This window comes from Hippocampus zosterae, chromosome 10 (assembly GCF_025434085.1).
Source record: "Hippocampus zosterae strain Florida chromosome 10, ASM2543408v3, whole genome shotgun sequence".
Taxonomy (NCBI): domain Eukaryota; kingdom Metazoa; phylum Chordata; class Actinopteri; order Syngnathiformes; family Syngnathidae; genus Hippocampus; species Hippocampus zosterae.
In genome coordinates this window covers 19,836,402-19,853,732 of record NC_067460.1, presented here as the reverse complement: position 1 = coordinate 19,853,732, position 17,331 = coordinate 19,836,402, and the positions used below count along the sequence as shown (strand labels likewise).

Genomic DNA, 17,331 nt, shown 5'->3' with positions numbered 1-17,331 from the left:
AAAATATGGTACGTTATAAATGTTCATCTGTCCAAGGAACAAATTTGTCATTGAACATGTCTGACAGATTACCACTAGAACCTCACAGTAAAACAAAAGGATCCAAAAACACAAGAGATTTTGTTTCTCACGATATATACCGTATGGACAAAAGTATTGGAACACTGGCCTGCAACACTTGAAATGGAAGAAAATATGTCTTTTGGCTGCCTCTTTGTTTGACATAAAAATAATTTTAGATGAGATACTGTATTTGAGTTCATTCATGTTGGAAAATTAACATTCCAGTACACCCCAAAGGGATTTGAAGGGCTGTTATGTTCTTCGGCAACAAACTCATCCAATCCATTTTATTTTATTTATTTATTTTTTTACGAATCTTGCTTTGTGCGTTGGGCCAATTGAAGAATTCCGATTCAGGGCTAACTCAATGGTTTAGTATTGGGGTTTCCAGCCCCAAGTGGCTCTTTCAGCCTTCTATAGTGGCCATCCTCAGACTTTTGAATGCTATGTGCTACATGACCTACCGGGATGTTAAAAACAAGCATCGCTTGCCCCTTACAGATGACAGCTTATAACTATGAGTAAAACTGAGGCTTGTTAAATATCTTTGATGTGCCAACGCAGCTCACTGAGATCCAAGAGCAAAAATCACATTAACCAGGCAAAATCAATGTTGTAATTGACTATTATTTTGAAAAACATATATTTTACATTGACATTATTTTTGGTTTGCCAGTGTGTTATAGTCGTATTTTACGCACTAAACCTCCCTCATGAACTCCAGCAAATACGTTTCCATTTCTGCCATTTCAAGGACTGTGCGCCTCATGCACCAATTTTAAATGGAAAGGAAGGAGTCCCATGTATTGGTAGCCAATCAATTCGGCTGTGTTGACGCCCACAATGGCGCAAAGCGCTCGTCTTAACCTGTGTTAAGCAGCGTGCATGTACCGTGCCATCCATCCCTCTATAGTTTACGGAAATTACTACTTCAGGCAGATGTTCAGCCTTCAGTAAACCATCACGTCAGGGCAGAGCGTCAAAAGCTCAGAAATGTCATCGATTGTAGTCTCAATAGTTGAACAGGTCCCTCACTTTGTTTCATTTACTTCAGCGCCATAACCATTTGATGGTATAAAAACAGTGTAGTGTACTCAATGCATGTGGGATAACACATTTCAACATGAACCAGTCTTAAGTTATGTCAGAACAAGAAACAAACATGGGTTTCTGTGTGCATGCTTAATCTTTTACACTGCGTAGCAATGGGCACTTTTTATGTATATCGCACTTATTTCATTGTGCTACAAGAAAATTCCGTTTGAAAAGAAGAACAAATTGCTGCCTTGATGTTTTGTATATTTATTTTTTAGTTTAAATAACAATACGAAAGAAAGTTTGTTATAGAATCATGATGTCCAACTGGAGTTGTATTTTACAGAGATTTGCATTCCAATTGCAGCAAAGCAAAAGTGTTTTTGTGTGTGTGCGTGTGTCTTAAGATTTTCATGATATCCTTTCCTGTCTCTAAGGTCAGGTTACTGCTTTGCACATTGTCACATATTTCACATCAGTGCTTCTCAACTGGTGTGTCGGGACCGAAAAGTGCAGCTTGTAAAAAATTATATCTACCAGTATTCTGATTTTTAGATTTTTATTGAATTATTTTCCAGGACAGTACTGAGGTGTAGGCACACCTTTGCTCTTGTCACTAGCTCCTCTGTAAACAAAAGCAGTGCAGCGCAGGCTTGGGCAAACGCACTTCATAGCTCAATATGTTCTTGGCGGTATATAAAACTCATTTTGAAACTGCATTTAAAAAGTAACGTACTTTACTGTTTGTTTTTTCACTAAAAACATGCATCTTTGCAACAATAAGACGATGCGAATCCCAGACTGACAGCAGTTGAGAACCACTGTTTTAGATAATACTGTCATTGAGAGCATGCAAAAAAAAAGTATCTAAAATGTTAGGTATGTAAATGGTTTCCTGGAAGATGTGCACTTTATAGTTACAACACAGCATGGTGATTATATGCTACGGAAGATATGTTCTCCATGTATCCTTAATTTCAGCATCGCGAATGTTGGGGTAAAAAAAATCGTAATAAAGTATTTCATCATATTTGCCTTTTATTGTGTTTGAATCACATAATACTTTGAAGGACAAAACATCTTTGTGAGACTAAATTCAAATGACACCATTGAAAACTACAGCAGAAGTAAACTCAACATGTACGTGTGTTTATAAGCCAATTGAAGTATGGATGATGAACACTCTTGTCAGCCATTTCCACAATATTCATATCGACCATCCATTATCTGAACCGTTTACCCTCACGAGAGTCTTCAATTCATCCTAAAATGCATGTTTTGGGGATGTGAGAGTGTTACAGTACCAAGAGATGTATAGACGTGTCTGTATTAATTAATCCATCTCTGAGCACAACTCCCCGCAACCTTTTACCATTTCCATCTAAAAGATAGCAATGCAACAGAACAAAATAAATCGTTTTTGTCCTCACAATTGGACAAATCACAGCTTATAAAAGTATCATTTTGTACACAAGAAATATACCGTAAATGTGAGAGTCAATTTTCATGGCTATATAGTCAACATTCTGCCTTTGTCAAGGACATCACAGCCATTTTCGAGCGTCCTTCATTTTAAGGCCAACCACAAGTCTGCACACATCGCCGTAATAATCTTTGCACAGAGGCGTATCTAATATTCCGTGATGACTCCGCATCCAAGTCTACAATTTTGAGCTAACAGTTGCAAAACTTTGTCCCCCCACCTTTTAAATGGGACTCACCTTTTTATTTTATCCCGTTCCCCGCCAAACTGTCAGATGGGACGGCCCAGAGCGATTGGAAAAGACGTGAAAACTGCAGAAAGAACACAGAGGAGAGAGTGGACCCAGAACAAAGGGAAAAAAAGGGTCATGGTGAGAAGAGTGAAAGATGGGATGCTCAGATGGGGACAGTCTGAAGATGAGGCTGAGACAGGGCCACTCAGGATGTTCTCTGGAATGTGCTCACTCACCGGCTGGTGCAAAGAGAGAGAGGAGGAAACGGAGGGAGAAGAGAAAGGAGAGCAAGCCCAAGTGTTGGGTGATAGGAAGGTTAATCAGACTGTGTGTGTGGGGGGGGGGGTGGGGGGGGGCACATCCAGAAAGATGATGTTGGTGTGGTCATTGAAAGGGTTACGGCCGGTGTACAGTTCTCTGTGTCTACTGTTCGTGCGTGTCAGTAATGTTATCCATGTGGCTTGACTGCAGCATTTCAGCACCTCGGCCGCCCCAGAAAGAAATCCTCCACACCCTCCGTCGCTCTCTCTCATGTTACTTCCCTTTTGCCTCCTGTTACATCCACTCCCCGCAGACCCTTTTCTGCATCTTCACAAATTCCTCCTTCCATCCCACCATGATTTTCTCCCACCGCTCGCTAATATTCTCCTCTCCCCCTCTTCTCTAAGTGCAATGTCCTCTCTTGCTCCGCCTTCAAAGCGTTCCAAGGTCACCCCCGTGCAGGAGCAGGTGCGTGTGCACATATGCCACTGTCACTACATATGATCGTGGACTTGCAAAGGCTAACTCCCTTGTCCCTTGCCTCTCTGAGTGTGTATCGAACGATCCACATCGGTGTGTGTATGTGTGGTCAATCCTATTTGAATCATGAATTGTGTATCTTACGGGAACTACATGAGAGACAGAATGAAAAAGAGTGGTCGTAATTTGAAGGACACTCTGCAATGCACAGATCCATCCAGAACAAATCAACATTAATTTGAAGACCTTTGTGACCCACCTTCTGCATAGATGACTTTCATGTTGTCAAGAAGATAAATTGATTTTTCACAGGGAAAGCAAAGAAAATGACCAGTGATAAAGTCGTGGTTCACTGTGATGACTTTTATGCAGCTGACGCAGGCCCAGTGACATGTTCAATGAAGCTCTATGACTCTCTGGTGCCTGGCGTTGGGGCAAAATATCAAAATGATATTAGATTACTCATGATGCAGTATCAATACACAAGAATTTAGAGCTGCACAATAATTGGACAGATCCACTTTTTTAATGGTAATTTTATGAGAGAAATTATTTATTTATAGCTGTATTTTTACTATTAGTATATATGTCAATTTTTGAGAATGTACTGTATTGATGATGTCATTAACATCAGCTTAAAATTCATTTTTCATGAAATGATTCCATGATATTCCGATTATGAAAGGCATTAATAATCTTTTAATGTACCCTTTGTGGTACATTTCCAAGGTTCTTACAGAATTTTAAGTCAACACACAAAACCCACAGCAAAATCTATGCTGACAACAGTAACAGACTGCAAAAATAAGGATGTAAACAAGACTGTCTGACAAACACATGTTTATATGATAAATGTAACATAATAAACTGTCATCCAGATGCACTTAAACCGGCAGTGCAAACCGATACATAACCACCGGGCTGTCCTTGCACATGGGAGGTTTTCAAATCGACTCTGTAGCACAATGCTGTAGTCAGAACAGATCACCGTTTATCGTGGTATGTGCACTTTCACGTTATTAAAAGTTCTCAACTTGTCTGTAAAGGCTAGCCAAACCAACTACGTGTCCTTAAGAGCCATCTCCTTCCTATGGATTGCTAAAGTCTTTGGCTCACATGTCGTGACAACATTGCACATCATTCAAGCAGGAAGTGATGAATCCAGTGAAGGAGGTCAGTCTGCACATCAACGGCGTGGACCGCAATTCCTCACTGCCAATGCAGGGTTGCGTTGGTGGTTTGGATGAGATTTATGGAAGGTCTCTTTGTATTGCGTAATGTTGGTGAAGGGCTCATTTGGTGGGTTCGAGAAGGTTCGTGTCAGACCAAGCATGTCACCTCGGCAGCTAGGTTTCAATCTTTAGAAGGTTTACAGTTTCAGGATATATTTGTCTTTGATGATTACTGCGTTAAGATTAATCAACACAGCCTTCACCAAGGAGCGTGAAATAGACAAGAGGGTGATAAACAGCTACTCATGATCTGTTAGAGATCATCAGGTGTGAAGCGGGACCAAACAATTATTCGATACAAATGTAAACTTATGTTATATTAATAATTATTATCATTTTATGTTTGAGCATCATATTATTTCATGTTAAGAATACCTCAATTATATTCTGTTGTTTAATAATTGCTTAGACATGTTTTTATGTTGATAGGTTCTGATTGGCTGTTGAAGTAAGAGAAGCAGGAAGTGATTGTAGTTATGAGGAACGACTGCATTTAAAGGATTCCATCTCTCCTTTTGCCGTTCGTAAAGTAGAGCTATCCACTAAAAACAACGACCCCCTCAACTTACGCAAATAACACAGCTTTGTTCAACAACGTAACGATGCCGTTTCCATACATTCATTCATCTTCCGTACCGCTTGATCCTTACTAGGGTCGCGGGGGGTGCTGGAGCCCATCCCAGCCGTCTCCGGGCAGTAGGCGGGGTTGCGATTGGCTGGCGGGGTTGCCAGCCAATCGCAGGCCACACATAGACGAACAACCATCCACGCTCACACTCACACCTGGGGACAATTTAGAGTGTTCAATCAGCCTGCCACACATGTTTTTTGGAATGTGGTAGGAAACCAGAGCACCCGAAGAAAACCCACGCAGGCCCGGGGAGAACATGCAAACTCCACACAGGGAGGCCGGAGCTGGAATCGAACCCGGTACCTCTGCACTGTGAAGCCGACATGCTAACCACTAGACTACCGGGTCGCCGTTTCCATACAGTGGCAGGTTATATATATAAAGAATACCCTTCAGACGAGCCATTTGCTCCATACATTCACGGAGCACTGTTGATCTCATCTTGAATGGTGCCTTTTGCGACAACTGCAAGTAAGTATTATCTAAGACGACATTTACATTCCAAATACAAAGACGCCATGTTGATTTGATGTCTTTCCACTTGCCTGGAAAATAGACACACATGGGGGACCTTCTGTGGCTCAGAGCCCCCAATGAGGCTGTAACAGTTTTCATGGCAGAAATGCAGGAGGGAGTCAAATTATTATTGATTAGCCGTAAGAGCCAGAAATAATGGCATGTTGTGTCAATTTAGATACAGTAATTACCTGCCGGTGCTAGCTGCATACCTGCCATCTTGGTCTTTGCGTTTGACAATGGTCACTTGTGTTGATATTGATGTGTGACCATGCTCGTCACTCAATTTACCGAACAGAATATCAAATTATTTTTGCTCATTGAAGTCCAAGGTGTATCTCGCCTATGGCCCAGTCGTCTGGGCTACCGGCTTCAAAAGAGAACAAGCTGCATCGAAAATGGAAAGATGGATGGAAGTTAACTTGATTCTGATGGTTTCTTATTTTAACGTCCTTTATATTTGTGTCTGACCTTGTTGTCTGTTTGCCTTAACCGTGATAGTCACATAGATTACAATGTCTGTCTTGCCTTTGAACAAGGTCAGATGGTTGCCAGTGCAAGATAGCGGGAGGGAGCGTGAAGTAAAAGACGCATGGAAGTGAGACAGGCCAAGAGGATGCAGCAAAGACAACACTGAGTGGTGGTCATGTGGCGTGACTGAAGCAAGGCACTCATCCTGTCTTCAACTACTGTAAAGTATGGCTGAGTCAGCGAAATTGCCCTGAATTGTCATGTGTATGTGAACATGGCATTGGTAATCACCTTCACCTCTCTAACACACACCCCGAGCCTCCCCGCCTTCCTTCTAGCTCTCTCTCTCTCTCTCTTCTTCATCCCCTCTCTCCCTCTGCAGTACCTTCCGCACTCATTTCTCTCCTCGCCGGCCGTGGAAACGTTCGCTTTCTGCTCCTCTGCCTGGCCGCTCTGCGCCAGCATCCCTTATTGTGCCTCTTTCTCACAGACTGCATCCAGCACTGCTCCAGCCTACATCTCCCCTCTGTGTGGCTTGCCGGCTGGTGCGCTTCCCTGACAGATCCCTCTGCTGCCAGAGTGTTGAGGCTATATCTGACTCCACGGCACGTCGTCAAACAGCTTCTGCACTGCCTTTTTTTTTTTTTTTTTGGCTTGCTGGATCACCACTCAGACTCCTGACCGAAGACAGAAAGAGAGAGAGAGTGGGCGAGTGAGAGGGGAAGACAGGGACACAAACAAAGGGCCAGGGGGGGGGACGCATTCCCCAGCCTGGACAGAACTCTTTACGCGTCCCGGGGACAGGGGGGGGGGAGGGGGGGCAAAAGGAGGGACTGAAAGCACGACCATCTTTCTCCAAAGACCTGTAAGAGAGCCACATTTTGTTTTTGGCCAGATTCAACTGTGACAGGACAAGGGCAACATTCAGAATAGGGAAAAACAAAAGGATTCGGACAAGATTATTGGTGTCATGGCGTCATTGGACAGCACCGGTGTGCCAGGTCTGCTGTTTGCGCTGCTGCTCGGTGAGTTAACGACTTCCTTCTATCCACCTTAAAATGTTGTTTCACACCTTTCTGTGTGTCGGTGGTATGAAGTGCATTTGTTCTCATTCATAGTATCTATTACCTCTTCTGTGTCAAATTAATTGAATGCAAAGTGGGTGGCTCATTGCCATCACAGTAAATCCATACCTTCAAGTCCAAACGTGAGGGTTTACCCACATCAGCCTTCTAAGCGAAGCCTTAGCGTTCACCTCCCACACCTTCCGAGTGCAAACTTGCTGACATACAATTTGAGTTGTACTTATCAAGGTCCAGCGCATTAACCTTTTTCCCGATGAATTATGTTGAGTTGGATTGGTCGCAGAAATGGAGAGAGAAATTACAATGAGGACGCAGTTAAAAGTGAAATGACCGTTATTTGTATTCTTTATTATTTGTTTTTACATTATGCACAACTCATTTATTGTGCAATAATCTAATTGTAACATGTAATTGTTACATATTTTGATACATTTGATATATTTGATACATTTTGGTACACCTTACCTCTTTGAGCTCATCCGCCCCTACACACCTGCCCGGCGCCTCAGGTCTGTGGACCAGTCTTTGCTAGACGTACCAAGAACTAAACTGAGGCTCAGAGGGGATCGAGCCTTTTCTGTTGCTGGTCCCTCTCTCTGGAATGACCTCCCATTGAACATTCGGCAAGCCTCCTCGCTGCCCATCTTCAAAGCCCTCCTCAAAACTCACTTGTATTCTTTGGCGTTCGACTCAGCATGACTTAGATTTGTTCTTGGTTTTACTGTTTGGTGCTTTCTACCGCCTTTATTACAGATTTGTCTTACTGTTTGTTGTGCATGTTAAATTGCTCCATGTACAGCACTTTGTATGCAGCGATGGCTGTTTGAAAGTGCTCTATAAATACTGTTGACTTGACTTGACATTTATGTCTGAATTTTGGGGAGGTTTGGGACGGATTAGGGCATTTAAATGGAAAACGCGTCTCTACTTACATAATTTTCTAGTTAAGAAATGTCTTCCAGAACCAATTAATTTCCTAAGTAGAGGTATCACTGTATTATTATTACCTTGATTAGATAGTATACCTACACATATCGGTACTTGGGTCTCTATCAAGTTTCAATAACCTGTAATATAATTTGTCAAAAGTTGTGGTACATGGATGCACACGCTTATGGAAGTCATCACAAGCAAGCTATATTACTTCAGGAACATAATGTCCATCTCTCTGCTCTCCTTCCCATCTCCCACCCGGTATGTCTATCCCTCCACCTTTTTCTCTTCCTCTGTGAGCATTCTCCCTCTTCCCTTTCCATTCTTCCCAGCAGCACTCCCACACCCCTCCTTCTCCAAGTGGTAATTGTGTTCTCGGCCCGTTCTCTGTGGGTTTGCTCAGAAATACATTAACTCTTCAATGCGTGGCCTACTTAAATAAAACGTATCACCTTGACTCTGAGCCAAGGACAAGATATGCCAGCAATTGCATTTTGTTCCATTAGCTGAATTGATTTTAGATATTGCCGTTTGGTTGAGACAATGGAGCTAATATATAGCACAAATGTACACGAGTGTGCACTAATTGCAAGACCAGTAAATGATAAGTAATTGTGGAATGAAAGCGACACTCGAAAATCACATTCACAGATTTTTATCTTGAATGACAAGTCAGATATGTTCCAAGATCGTAATACAGTTTACCCTTGAACCAAATCAATATTACAGATTGAAATGAACTTAAATTCCTTGAATCCATTTGAGCTTCCAAAAATCACCACAGCACATTGTTACACGTTTAACAATAAAAGCCATAGCACTGTATTGTACAAAAACATAATTAAAACATAAGAAAAGAGAATCTAATAAATAGGTTAATAAATAAATAGGTTGTGTAAAGCGTAATTACTGTTCAAGCCAAAAATCACAACATCAAGGGGTGTGACCGAGTCAGTAACATTAGGAACATGTCTGGTCAGTCTCTGTGAGGATTGGTTTACTGTTGCGGCTTGCAAGTGTTTGACTCTTTTTTACTTTTCAGTAAATTGCTGAAATTGCATTCGTGAGAGTGTCGTTTGTCTTTTCCACTTTTTTTCATCGTGGTGAATGCGAAGCTCGCTCATAAATCACCATTTCAATCGCTTTTGACGATTTTGACCAAATTTCAAATATTACAACTTCATCGATACGCAAGGATTCAACAAATTTTCATTGACAGGCTTCAAATGCCAACCCCTCCCTGTTTTTACATGGGCATTGCTTCCCATTTTCCAAAACATGCAAGTTAGGTTCTTTTAAGACTTGAAATCGCATAAATTGTGAACAATGACCAGGTCAGGGCAGTACCTCGCCTCTCACCAAAAGGCAAATGAGATAGGGTCACCCGTGACCCGATGTAATGATGACAAGCACTATCGAAACTGGATTAATGGAAATGTTTGTCCAGGCATTCAAAACCCTTCCCATCATGGAAACATTTCAAATCCTTGACTGGTCAAGGATAACACAATTATGTCAATCTAAAAAGAACACCATGCACCTTTTTCAATCTCACTCCAACATTCCTGCAAGATAGATGCATTCGCTGATCAATAAGACGCACAAGCTAAAAGTGACCAGACCTCAAAGAAAAGTAAAAGTCCAAGAAAAGAGACAAGCTCCAGAAAGAGAACAGAATAAGGGGGACCCGAGCTAAGATTGCTATTAAAGACGAGTCAACTTGAATGCAGACGGGAGATAAAAATATCCACTCGTCGAAGTCAAGATGAAAGGGGGGGACAGAAGTCAGAGACAGAAGTAGAACCAAACAACTACGAAGGCATGAGCTGACACGCGCTGTGTTTGTAAACACATTTGTTTTGTCACATGTAAAGAGATTTGGGAACAACAAAATAGTTGAAACAAGACTGATTTTGTGGTTTGGAACTGTACACAAGTGCAGAGTGCCAGTCTTATTTTTGTGTTTGGACCGCGAAAAAAAACGGTGACGAAACATCGTCTTTGAAACACCAATTGACAGGCGTAAAATGTTTTAATCCCAGTTTGCACCAAGTGTAATGTGATCCCATGATGGTCAGTGTGGAGAGGACAGTGTTTATAAATAGGACTCAAGGGTCGGCAGACACCAGAGTAATAATGTCAGAATTCCTCTGGTTGCCATGAAGCAAGGACAACTCATTGGACCCATGCACACAGTAATAAGAAGAATACTAAATTAACATTTTTTACATCACTATCAATATATTGCATTATTTTCGTATGTGTCCCCAGCCGATCCTTCTCGTTGGTTCCAAGTACCGTAAATGAAGTGTCATTTGTGGCAGACAAAAGTCTTGGGACTTAATTGTTTTCTTTTTTTTTAATTTTATGCTTCCTACCAAGCAGAAATAGAAGAATTATGCTTCTAACACACACATACGCACACACACACACACAAAAACAGTCACACTTATATAAGGCACACTTGTATTAATGAGGTGTGAGAGAACCTGACTCACTAGTGACCGCAACACAAATGCTGTTTTCCTCATACAGTATAGACTTAATAGGTGACTCAGATTGTATTTGACCTCGTGCTAGTGGTCAAAATTCTCTAGAAGCGATCATCTACTTCTTAAAGTCGTATTCTAGCCAGTGTTGTAAAATATTAAATATTTTCAATGAAAGTGATGGGGAAAATGAAGCTTCATGAAGCACTGGTATTTTTTTACTTCTCTTGATACACAATTTCATAAATATTGACAATATTGTTATGTATATTTCGAGGATCTGATGATTTCCCGCGGCACACCTGATGATCTCTCACGACTCACTCCCATTTATTCTGTGCGCCATACTCCCAGTCTTTGATTCAGATGTGCTGCACGTTCGTGGACTGGAGGTAACAACAGGAAAAGTGTCATCAATTGAAGCGATGAATGGCTCCACCGTGCTGTTACCCTGCACCTTCTCATCCTGCATTGGCATTCACCAGCTCTACTTCAGCTGGCATTATAACAACGGCACAATGCAAAAGGTAGGGACCTCATAAGCATCAGCGCATTGATAAAAACCTTATGGTCGGCTCTGGGCTGGGTAACCAAGTCAGGTTTTCTTGGGCGTTTATCTAGTTATGCGATGGGGTGATTCCGAGCGAAGTTGCGGAGCCCAGGGTGAAAGTGCAACACCCGCGAATAGAGTTTGTAGGCTCTTCCAAGAAACACAATATTTCTGTCCTGCTGTGGAATATCACCTTTGAAGATGAAGGAGAGTACACCTGTTTTGCAAGAAACCCGAAAGAGAAGTACCGCAACCACAGCACTGTTTTCACTCTCTATGTGGTGGATCAAAGTATGCACCGTATTGACATGTCCTATTGTGTATTTTGTTTGTCGACTACCTCTCACCCAATGGCTCTTTGTCCACAGTGAGGGAGGTTGACAATACGTTAACTGTCATCATTGTCTCTGTGTTGGGCGGAGTCATTGGCATAGTTATCATCGTGATGGTGATAAAGGCCTTGGTGGTCCAATTCCTGCTGAAGGATGATGAAAAGAAGTAAGTCGTCTCAAGATGGTGACTGGAACTCATCACGGCATGCGTAACTTACATGACTGATAACACTTTTCCGAAAACCTCACGATACAATATAAGGGCTTGCAAAAAACCTATTAAAGTCAAGTCAATTGAAGTTCTTTTATGTAGGCCTTAATGATAAAAGCATATCTAGCTTCACAGGCTCACAGTTTGCAAAATTTAACAATCTCTGAACAGGGATGGGATCGGGAGCGAGGAGAAGCAGCAGTAAAACAGGCCAAATTCAACAAGCGAACCTCCAAACTGTCCTAAAGGCAAAATGGCCCCACAGCAACGCAAGGTGCACTAAGTCAAATGATGACCCTTCGAAAACATTTTTAACGCTTTTAGTAGCATTTGAACATGTCTAATTGTCATTCACTTAAATTATGTTTGGTTACAAAATTGGGGAAAATATCCTTTAAAAAAAATATCCACTTTCGTTTCAATGCATTTTGTTTTGTATGGCTTGGATAAAAAAAATGTTAGTCATGTGGATCAGGGATATTTATCGTTTTTGTTGTTGCTGCTGTTGCTTCTGCATGCTAATCTTTGGTTTCTCCATCACCTTGCAGTAAAGAGTGCCTGGTAAATGCCTCAGGGAACGACAATACCGAAAATGGACTTACAGGAGCCAAAGCTGACAACAAAGGAACACCAAAGGCATGAGCAAAAACGCAACGTTATGTTTGTATATATGTTACAAGATGTTACAAATGTACACTCTCAAGTACACTAAGCAAATGTACAGCTCCATCATTGCTTCAATGGAAAAAAAACGATCTGCAGAAGGATGGGCCACACTTGTCTACATGACAGCCTATTTGTTGCAGTGTTCAGCGCCCGTATCATCAAACTCTGCAGTCTTTCACAAGTAGTTCCCTATGCTAAATGTACTAAACTCAGTCAATATCCTGCTTATTCTTTTTGATGATTAGTCTTGCGCTAACATGAAACTGAACACGAGTGAAACCGAGCAAAGATGCTTTCGTTGGAATCATTGAAGAGTACAAAATAGCTGAAATGCCTCTCCCAAACCGGCATTTAAATGTTTGGAGCTACACAGTGTTGAATTTGATAGCAAGTGTGCCTCACAGTCAAAAGTTAAGGGTTCGAGTTGTGGCTTAGACTTTTCAGTGAGGAGTTTGTATGTTTTCCACACTTGCATGAGGTTTTCTTTGCATATTCCCATCTTCCAAAACCATGCAAGTCCAGCTAGTTGAATAATCTAAATTGGATTGTGAATGGTTTTATGATCATTGTGTACCCCGCCTCATGCCCAAAGTCAACGGTGATAAGACTACAGCTCACATGTAATTTTGAACCCAGTGCGCAATAGAAGATGTATGAATGGATCGTTGGATGGATAAGTGGTGTTCTTTTTTGAAGAACAAGTCTTTTTTTTCTCTAAAATTCAGAAAATTGTATTGTCCAAATCTCGATTTCAATTCAGGTCATTAAAACTGAAAGTCAGGGGTGATCCTGGGATCAGGAGTTTAGGGATGCATGCACGCACACGTGCACGTGCACGTGCGCGTACACACACACAGACACACACACACACACACACACACACACACACACACACATACACACACACACACACACACTTATATTTAAGTTGTCAAATAGCAATGAGTCATGCACGGGCCTTGCACACAAACAATACAGCACTTTACCACTGTTTGGAGTGGCTGCACAAATCAACTTAAATCCATTCTTATTTTATTAGAAAACAATTTGAACAATGAAAAAAAAATCTGAAAATCTAATTTGCCATAGTTCCGTTAAGAGAATGTGTCAACAGCCATGCATTTGTTTTATTGTTCACATTTCTCACTCTGGCCAACTGGCCACTTTCTTATTTGTGTTATGTCTTTTCCTCCTTGCTTTCAATGGAAGCAATAATAAAGAAATTGTTATGCAATAATATGTTAAAGATCACTTTGGAAGTGTGTCAGGACAAAAGGCCTGTTGAAGGCTTTGTCAATGATGGGCAGGGTGGTAAAGTGTCTTAGTGGGCCGATGCCTTGAATATATTTTATTGGGCATAACTTGATAGAATCCAATAATTAATGAAGACGTATAAGATGTTCCGGCCAGTGATGTCTCACTTTACTTGAGGTAAGACAACCCAACAATGACTCTGGTTAGTGTCCTCAATAGTGCAAATAATACGCAATGAAATCAACTTAAAGTAAACATTGCCTTATTCTAGCTAGTAACAACTTTGTCTTTTTGAATGTATCCAGTTGTGAATGTTAAAATGCAATATCATAAAGTGTATTGGTCTGTCGCGTTTCATCAATACTATTGGACAAATGTATTGGGACAGACTTCGTCTGTCTCGTCCTTGCCATTACTTTGGTGGCACACATAATTGCAGAGCCACCATCGATACCATTTTCTCGATACTTGCAATAAAGAGATGGATTACAAATGTTAAGTGTTACCGTTTACCAGTTTGACATTTACCATTTGAGCAGCAAAAAAGGTCTGATTGAAATTATTTCCTTCAGTTTGACAGATTTCTTCACATAAACAAAAGATGCCATTTGTATGTAATAGCTGATTAATCACTTTAATGTAACGTAATGGCAGGTTTTCAAATTACTGTAGACTTATACGCTTTGTTCGTGATATAAGTGATGACATATGAAAGTATTGCCAGTAGCAACTGATGTAATAAGGGTACAAACATCCCAAAAGAGGCAGTATGGTGGAGTTAAACATACATCATATACCTCAAACATAAAGCGCACAAAACAGTCTGTTTGCTGTCTTAGTTCCTGATTTTTGTGTTCTGAATACAAAAAAAAGCCAATTTGGTTGTCCGTGGTGACCTCATGTCAAAGTTCTAGCAACGTTTAATATGGGTATGCCATACATTCTCAATTGTGGTGCTCATCCCACACACGAGTGTGCTCCTTCTGAATGGCACTTAAAAAGGGAAATAAAGAGAGGAGTTGTATAAAAGATACCGGCAAGATGGGCTGTTATCGCAGATAATATTGTGATCATTTATTATCATTTGAAGGCCAATATTTACATCCACCACAAAAAAGTCATATTTAATTATGTCATTTAGGGAGATATAATTCATATTTAATGATGACATATGTGGATGGAAACTCATTCACCCTTTGTCCTTTTCCTCATTTTGACCCGTTCTGTTTTTCTGCACTAAGAGAACACGACTTATCGTCAGCCGACTGTGTACAACCCCTGCTGCAGTACTGGGGTATACTCTAGGTATAATATCCATCTCGTCAACTTGACATGAGAAGCCTGTTGTCTGAACTCAATTAGTTCGTCAATTAAGTGTTTTACATATTGGAGACACATTATTCTACAAGGCAAAATGTAGTGTTTTCACATCCCGTTTATTCGGCTACAATACAAGTGTAACAATGCATTTATACATAGTTCTGCAAGTGATAGGAATGACTTTTTTGTCTCTTTTGGTCGGATTGTTTGTCCCATGTCTTTGCCACATATTTTTAAAGTTTTTATTCAATTGAAAGATTATTAGGGCAAGGGACCACAAAAATGGAACTATTGAGGCAAAACAATTTAGGAGAAAAAAATGGGAAAAGACCGTGATGTCTTCTTATGGTAAATTATTTAAACTGCCAAGCAACTGGAGCTCATACTGCCAGTCCAGGAGTCTTGTGGCTTCCCAAATATTACAGAGACACCTTTTAAACATACAGCAATCGAATAGAAAAGATCATTGTAACAACTGTTACTGAATTGCAACAGCCTGCATGTGGCCTAAGCAGTGGTCCCCAACCTTTTTTGCCCCACGGACTGGTTTAATGTCAGACAATATTTTCAGAGACCGGCCTTTAAGGCCGGATAAATACAACAAAATAATATGATACGACCTGCATTAAAACGGTACTATTTTCGTAACATAATAATAAACACGAATCATGACACCAGGAACGTCCGATCTGGCCGCACCACTCTCTGGTAGTCATGTTAATGTTTAAACCTGCCTTCAAAATAAGATACAGCGCAAATATAAAGCGAGTGAAAAATACGACTCACCACCGCCGCACATTATCCAAAGTGGGCTTGGTGCGTGGGAATTTCCCGTTGAGCTAAAGCCGTATTTTAAGTAGGACGACTAATAGTGTGGATTAAAGGTATCCTACCTTTTCTTGAAAGTCATAGGCCTCTCTTTGGTCTCCTGGCCGAGCCTTTTCCCCTTCCTATAGAACCTTTCCAAAGATGTTTGGGGGGGAGGGTTTTTTCACTCATTTTGCTAGCTCCAGGTTTCATTTCAGTGGTAACCTATCACGTGACCAAGAAGCGCACCTTGACCTGTGTCATGGGTGACATATTGTAGAGAGATGTAACAGAGAATCCGGTAATATTTCTAAATAAAATATCTTTCAGATTCTAAAATAAATAAAACGGAATTAAGGTAAGTTATTTATTTTCTCTGTGCGGTTCGGTACCAAATGACCCACGGACCGGTATCAGTCTACGGCCCGGGGGTTGGGGACCACTGGCCTAAGGTACTTCATCACTGCCCACACTGCCAAGTCTACTCCCACATTCCGTTCAAATTCAACGATCAAATCACGGATCAATGCACTTCAAATGAAATATTAACTATTACAATGGGTTAAAAAAAAACAATAGTCTATATCCTTACTTTAGAACAAAACTAAATATTCTCCCTTGTGATGGAACAAAATGTTTTTTTTAAACACAAACTTTACAATTCCTAATTGTTTGATGCAATTGTTTGTATTTCGATTCCAACTGTACTGTCTATTGAATATTCACCACCCACACATGTAACCCCAGATTTCCTGGAATAATAATCCTCAATGTCACTCTTTGTCTCCCTCTAGTCATGCCGCTCATGTTCACCTCATGACTATGCACTTATAACTTGACTTGTTTAGGAAATATAATGATGTAAATAAAAACACTGTAAATGCCAGAGAACGCTGGTGTCAGTGCCTGTTTGTGAAATAAAACATCTGACGCATTGTGGGGAATCGGTTTGTGTGTGTCGGGGGAGTTAAGCTAAATAGGAGGTAAAAGTGTCATTATTAACCCATTACGTTCTAGCACGTACAGAGTCAGTTGACTATATGTTCTTTGAGCAAAGGGCCCCTGCCCATCATGGGCTCTTCAAAACATTACCACAAATTGGAATTTTGATGACGTGGGACCTTTAAGTATGTCAACAGGTTTACAAATTTCAAATTCAAACAAGTTATTCCATGCAGCTGTTGAGAGATGTTCTGGGCAGAGATGAGCAATCCGGAGCTTCGGTAAAACATGACATCATTGCAACCCCACACGTGTGATGCAAATCGACCCCCTGGCAG

The 17,331-nt window shown here is 40.9% G+C and overlaps 1 protein-coding gene across 4 annotated transcripts; it reads left to right on the top strand.

Moving 5' to 3' along the window:
• The first annotated feature begins 5,786 nt into the window (after positions 1 to 5,786).
• Positions 5,787 to 16,987, top strand: LOC127608858 (sodium channel subunit beta-4-like). 4 transcript variants are annotated; one of them, XM_052078282.1, is made up of 6 exons: positions 5,787 to 5,888; positions 6,473 to 7,429; positions 11,266 to 11,438; positions 11,533 to 11,752; positions 11,830 to 11,959; positions 12,553 to 16,987. In XM_052078282.1, exons 2-6 carry the CDS (start codon positions 7,375 to 7,377, stop codon positions 12,644 to 12,646), a joined length of 672 nt encoding a protein of 223 aa, XP_051934242.1. In that variant the 5' UTR covers positions 5,787 to 5,888; positions 6,473 to 7,374; the 3' UTR covers positions 12,647 to 16,987. The 4 variants fall into 4 exon arrangements, 2 of the variants coding, with proteins under 2 accessions (XP_051934242.1, XP_051934241.1); XR_007964395.1 differs by adding an exon at positions 12,176 to 12,278 and having other exon boundaries at positions 5,801 to 7,429; XR_007964394.1 differs by having other exon boundaries at positions 5,805 to 7,429; positions 12,553 to 13,430; positions 13,470 to 16,987.
• The last annotated feature ends 344 nt before the right edge of the window (positions 16,988 to 17,331 follow it).

Coding starts and splice junctions, on each gene's coding strand:
- LOC127608858 (XM_052078282.1), top strand. CDS start 7,375: ATGGCGTCATTGGACAGCACCGGTGTGCCAGGTCTGCTGTTTGCGCTG. Junction 11,439..11,532: donor ACAACGGCACAATGCAAAAG/GTAGGGACCTCA, acceptor GCGTTTATCTAG/TTATGCGATGGGGTGATTCC. Junction 11,753..11,829: donor TCTCTATGTGGTGGATCAAA/GTATGCACCGTA, acceptor CTTTGTCCACAG/TGAGGGAGGTTGACAATACG.